General features: G+C 33.5%; 1 protein-coding gene across 1 annotated transcript; it reads left to right on the forward strand.

Moving 5' to 3' along the window:
* The first annotated feature begins 56 nt into the window (after nucleotides 1–56).
* On the forward strand, nucleotides 57–3261 carry LOC145219258 (uncharacterized). The gene is made up of 7 exons (XM_080086642.1): nucleotides 57–160; nucleotides 251–348; nucleotides 517–537; nucleotides 1437–1457; nucleotides 2445–2492; nucleotides 2734–2782; nucleotides 2866–3261. Exons 1-7 carry the CDS (start codon nucleotides 91–93, stop codon nucleotides 2994–2996), a joined length of 438 nt encoding a protein of 145 aa, XP_079942768.1. The 5' UTR covers nucleotides 57–90; the 3' UTR covers nucleotides 2997–3261.
* Nucleotides 3262–6497: the final 3236 nt, after the last annotated feature.

Genomic DNA, 6497 nt, shown 5'->3' on the forward strand with positions numbered 1-6497 from the left:
AACCAATACAAAACCTAAATAGCTAACATCATATTGGCAAAGTCATTTATTGCGTATTAGTATTTACATTGCTTAGTCCCTGCCTAAATTATGGATGCACGTATTTCAAAACGACTACAAACACAAAAGAAACCAGAAGATATGGCGGTATCAAGCAAAAGTCAGTTTTTCTCATGTTACATATTGGCTAATGTTTTATACGAGAAATGATAAGCATTGAAAACTAAACATTCTTTTCCATCTAATTTAGCGGAAAAAGAAATGGTGAAACTAACTTTGAAAGGAGAAACAGTGGAACAGCCAATCTACTCTCCGAATGCTGGCAGCGAAAGTATTAAAGTTGGATCGGTAAAGAAATTAAAAATTTTATATTTTTCGTCAACAATTATGGCTTGCTTGGTTAATGTTTGCTGTGTATTTAGTTTTCAATACCAGTTTCATATGTGCTAAACTTTATAACCGCAATCGACAGGACGTTGTAATAAATACCTCAACACTGTGTTTTATTTATTTCAGCCTCTGAAACATATAACCCCGGTAAGTAAAAAAATTACATTCTCCGGTAAAAAAAATACAACACTGTTGAGATATAATTTTAATTTCAAAGACGATTTTACATTGTTTTAATCCGCATTACTTGCAGCATACCGAAACATTAAGCATTAACGATTTCAAAGCATTTTGTGAATTGATCAAAAGTTTACAAAAACAAGGTTGATTTCGTCTGATTCGTTTTGACACATCACTTTCGTTCCACAACTATTACTGAACATAACTATTTTTTATTATTTTTCACCATGAGCGAAGACTGAATTGCAAATGACACTACATGGATTAATATATGTCATCAAAGTGTTAAATATTTCGTTAATTATTTTTTTTTAAACATGGTTCACCCATTAAATTTAAATCAAGCTGGTGACATGCGATCCCCTGTAATTTTAAAGCTAAGGCATTTTAAAACTTTTAAACACATCCAGTCGAAGAAATAAAAAAATGTCTACAAGACAAAATTTTGTGATTATTTTGTGAACTTTGGCGCAACCATAAAAGTGGTGGAATTAAACCCCTTGAGTAAAAAACGTGATAATGCGATACACTTTTATGTTCCTTTTTGAACACAAGTCGTATCATGACACAAAGAATCATAAAATATGAACTTTTTGTTAAACAAAATGTGTGCAAATAATTTCATCATAAATCCAGTTAGAAGTAATAAACTGATCACCAAAATCGAAATCAGAGTTTAAAAGGTTAATTGTCTGTCTTACATGTACGTTACTTAGTCATATATTTCGTCAACAATTATGGTTTGCTTGGTTAATGTTTGCTGTGTATTTAGTTTTTATTACCAGTTCCATATGTACTGAACTTTATAACCTCATTCGACAGGACGTTGTAATAAATACTTCAACACTGTGTTTTATTTATTTCAGGCGCTGAATATTAATTCCCGGGTAAGTAAAAAAAATACATTCTCTGGTAAAAAATACAACACTGTTGAGATATAATTTTAATTTCAAAGACAATTTTGCATTGTTTTAATCCGCATGACTTGCAGCATACCGAGACAATAATCATGCTTAACATTCCATGACAATCATGAGTTTGCCAGCCTGAATCTGTGACACTGTTTTCGCATTAACGATTTCAAAGCATTTTGTGAATTGATCAAAAGTTAACAAAAACAAGGTTGATTTCGTCTGATTCGTTTTGACACATCACTTTCGTTCCACAACTATTACTGAACATAACTATTTTTTATTATTTTTCACCATGAGCGAAGACTGAATTACAAATGACACTACATGGATTAATATATGTCATAAAAGTGTTAAATATTTCGTTAATTATTTTTTGTTAACATGGTTCACCCATTAAATTTAAATCAAGCTGGTGACATGCGACCCCCTGTAATTTTAAAGCTAAGGCATTTTAAAACTTTTAAACACATCCAGTCGAAGAAATAAAAAAATGTCTACAAGACAAAATTTTGTGATTATTTTGTGAACTTTGGCGCAACCATAAAAGTGGTGGAATTAAACCCCTTGAGTAAAAAACGTGATGATGCGATACACTTTTATGTTTCTTTTTGAACACAAGTCGTATCATCACACAAAGAATCATAAAATATGAACTTTCTGTTAAACAAATTGTGTGCAAATAATTTCATCATAAATCCAGTTAGAAGTAATAAACTGATCACCAAAACCGAAATCAGAGTTTAAAAGGTTAATTGCCTGTCCTACAAGAACGTTACTTATGTTTATTGAAACTGTGGCCTTTGGCATTTAACAATTGTCACGACAACCTTTTTTTGACTCAGAAGCAGTTTATGTTAATTTGTTATTAAATCATCAGTTAAACGTTTACCTACCCACCAAAAATACTAAGAAGGAATTACGATTGATAATGCTGCTCTTACCACCTTATTTTGTTATTAGTGTCGGATGGCTTATGCAATTCAAACACCACCCGGAAAGCGTAAAAAGGTAACAACAATGTTAAAGTTTTAAAAATGTGCGCTAAAACAATGCACCGCGTTTATCTTTTTTTTTTTGTCTTAAATGAGAGATGTTTACCACTTCAACAGATAAGGAATATATATCTAAACGTTCGTAAAATGTAACTGAATAAGGATAAAGGCTTGAAAACTTTTTTTGTTTAAACAAAATTATCGGCGCATTTACATTTAAGTATATCACTTAAATATTTTGCTTTTACGATTTGAAGAGGTTTCAGCATCAAGAAAATAGACACCTTCAACCACCTCAAAATCAAAGTAAGAAAAATTTTGGTTGTGGTTTTCTTCAACGTAACTAAAACTCATTTTTAACATTTTGCAATATATGAGTAATTTTTCAGTGCCTTTTGCATTTGATCTTTTCGACCCGAATGGACCTCCAGCAGAAGAACCAGCACAAATAGATGGTGACGAAGAACGAAACCCAGACAACCAGGTGCAACCACAAGGAAACCTGGCCCTAAACAACTAATGAACTAATGGTTGTTTGTTATGAAGACAGGGCCGCTTCGTTTGCACGCGATGTTTTTAACACGGTCGTAATGGAATTTTTACGTGACTTTTTAGTTTCGGACACAACCATATTTGGCCTTCGTACGGCGCATTTACGCTTCGCTGCATAGCTGACCGTTCCCTTGTTTTTATTTCCGCTAGCTATCCTTGTCTCTGTCGCATCTCCTTTAATTGAGTAAGCTGCCATTTCTCTAAGCAATCTCATTGCTATACCGTCATTTTTGTGAGGCCTTATTAGGCATTTTCTGTGTATATAACTTGTTGCTTCGCTGCTGAGCTTGGTTCTTGTTGGTGTCGTTTCATTCTTATGTAAAAATCGTATCAAGCGTATATCGAAGCTAATATGGAAATAACATTTTGTAACACTTTTATATATATTAATTAGAAAGAAGTTGTGCCTTGTTGCAGGCATATTTTAAAGTCAGATTCATCACAGCGATAAAACAAGAACTCACTTGCGATCTGTTTCAGTACGTAGGATTATACGTAGGATTACTTGACAGTGCCAAATAGCTCACGCTCCTATCAAACAAACAAATAGGTATTGGGTCGCTACACGTATGTTTCAACTACTCAAATTATTGTATTTACCAACTAATTCCATTGGGGCTTATTTATTAATTCAGCTGTATTAGGCCTCAATTATTAATTATTTCTCCTGTTTGTATGAATGAAATTACCGCGTCTAAAGTGAATTTGTTTGTTTGTGTGTTTTAATCCACGATGGGCCGGCAACGCTTGTATGCGTTAACTAACATTCAGTCCACCGTCGAGCTGCCTGATTTATAGAAACTGCGGTATAGCGTAGGGAACGATGTAGTGCAATCCGTCGGGTTTCAAGGAGTTGGATAAATGCCAATTAAATTTCTTGCTCAGAAATGCTTGATACTGAATAATAATAATCGGTACGTTCAAATCCCACCATTAAGTGATGTTTTAATCTACGACCTTTATTCGCTCTGGAATGCATTGAAATCCAACTCGAATCGGCATTAAAACTCTTGTAAGCTTGACACATTTCGAAGTATATTTGACAGTGATATGTTTTTAATCCTTCTGAAGGGCTGGTTTCAGTAACAAATGTTCCCACACGTATATGTATATCCAAGATATATGTAACATCACGTTTATGTAATATTTTTTATTGCAAACACTCCAGGAGACAAAGATAAAGTAGATGAAGCAGCTTTCAACTTGTGATGTTTGTCTGTCTGCAGTGGTGATCGGAGCTGGGTCCCTTCTATGGGGCAGAATTGGCCAAGAACCAAAATCTAAACCAATTGGCTTGTAGATAAAATTTCTCAAATACTCAACAATTTATGGTTTCTGTGGACACAAAAATGCCTATAAAATACTATAAGGTTTTGCATTTGTCCCATAAACAACAAACTTTGCGGCGTTTTATTCTAAAATTTCTTGTTGTTAAATTTTCCAGGGGAATTAAAACTAACTTTTACACAACATTTCATGTTGATTGTTGTCAGGAAAATATCTTGTCAAAGTATTTTTGTGCTTCTATGAGTGTAGCGTAGGACAATATAATCGGATGCAATTACAAATGTTGGTGTGTTGATTATATGACTATCAAATTTACAGTCGTGTATGCTTAGGTTCAAGAAATCAGTTTAGAGCATCATCTGTATCCTATTTAAATTGTGATAGGAAGTTTTAAAAAGCTCAGAATATTGTTGGCAATTATCAGAAGTTTCCTTTTTACACAATTTGACTTCCTCCCAAGGTTTGAGCTGTCAAGTCGAAACGAGCTGTTTTTAAAAACAATTGCCAATTTGCACTATTTACAATTACCACTTGATAAAACACAAATAAAAGTTAGGAAATGACATTCACAGTCAGAATGGAGTTAATTTGTAACAGTTAATGAAAAAGCATTTAAAATTGTTGTTTAATAAAGTGATAATACATATTTAAATAGATAGGATAAACTTGGTTTGCAAGTTGAGATTTATTGCATGCTGACAAAGTACGATTTCTATATTTTGTTAAAATCGAATGGAAGGGCGACGTAATACCTCCACCTAGTGTGTCTGTATTTAGCGTTTGTTTCAGTTTCGTAGCCAAACCAACCAACTGAAAAGATCTATAAACTGATAAAATAAATCCTCAATAGACAAACACTGTTACAGGCTGTTGTTCAAAAGACGAATCAATTGTATTTAGTTGCTTCTATCCGACTTTAAATTTAACGCTTTAGATTTGTTTCCAAATTTAACGAATTTAACCAATTAAGTGAATGAGTTCCTGGTCATAATATAAAATTGTAAGACGGTGCGTAAGGCAAAGTTACTACAGGTTTGTTGACGAGTTGTCTTGTTAAGTACAGACAATACCACAAATAACATGTTAATTTTTGCCAAACCATTGGTTGTTTTAGACGTATATTAATTCAAGTATTAGTTGTTATGAGGCTTTCGTCTTGGTTGCAACTGGTTGCCCAGGTTTCGACCCTCATCGCCATCTATGCGTGCTGCTTCTTCTGCTGGGGGTCCATTGGGATCAAAATTGTCAAATGCAACTCCAGCTAACAAATGGAGCATTTACTTTGGTCCATGACAAAGTGTGTTCTGACTTAACAAACAAATAATTCAAATCGAAAATTTCCTACCTGGATTTTGTGGCGGTCGATTTAAGATTGGGCGATTTTGTTCAAATTGAGACCAGTTTAAAAACTAAAGAAAACGTATGGAGATTAAGTTTATTATTATTATTATTGTTTATTATGCATTATGTGGTAAACTCTGTTAAATATTAGTTGTTTCGCGATTTGTATCGTAATACCGTTGTTTATAGCATTTTTTTCTCGAGACTGCATGCCGCTGTCTTTATTAGTTTTAGCATGATTAATATTAAAGGATGTTACAAGCAATGCAGATAAAAAGCAAGTAAAATCGTCTCGTATTTAAAATTGTCTCTCAACAGACATACATTTTTTTACCGCATCTCCTGAAAGGAACAAAACACCGTGTTAACGCATTTGTTACAACGTTTGGTTTATTGTTGGTTTGAAGCGGCCAGCAAGTATAAAACTGGTCACCAACTATACAAGACATTTACCGGAGGTTATTAGTCTCAATCATACTTTTTTGTCATATTCGTCTTTAAAATATACATTATCTCTCAACAGTATTGCATGTTTGAAAACGGAACGTATTTTTTACTTACCTCCCTGCGTGGCTGACCCCTCGTCTGAAAACAACGTATCACGGCGTTAGGGCATTTATTACAACGTTTTCTTCTTGGGTTTTTTTGTAGAATTTAATAGAGATTTTTTACAGTTAATTTGGTTGAACATGAACATACATTGAAAATACAAAACCCACTTAATTTCAGCTAACTGTTATTTAGTCGTTTGGATTGATTCTCAAATTTAGGTTTGCTGGATTGATTTAGTGGTCCACTACAAAATTGGTATGACAGAGATGTCATAAAAACGCGCAATTTC

The sequence above is a fragment of the Phallusia mammillata genome, chromosome 3 (assembly GCF_965637545.1).
Source record: "Phallusia mammillata chromosome 3, kaPhaMamm4.hap1.1, whole genome shotgun sequence".
NCBI lineage: Eukaryota > Metazoa > Chordata > Ascidiacea > Phlebobranchia > Ascidiidae > Phallusia > Phallusia mammillata.

Excerpts from the sequence above, each read along its gene's own strand:
- LOC145219258 (XM_080086642.1), top strand. The coding sequence starts at position 91 with ATGGATGCACGTATTTCAAAACGACTACAAACACAAAAGAAACCAGAA. Across the intron at positions 349-516 it reads AAAGTATTAAAGTTGGATCG|CCTCTGAAACATATAACCCC; the intron begins GTAAAGAAATTA and ends TATTTATTTCAG. Across the intron at positions 538-1,436 it reads CTCTGAAACATATAACCCCG|GCGCTGAATATTAATTCCCG; the intron begins GTAAGTAAAAAA and ends TATTTATTTCAG.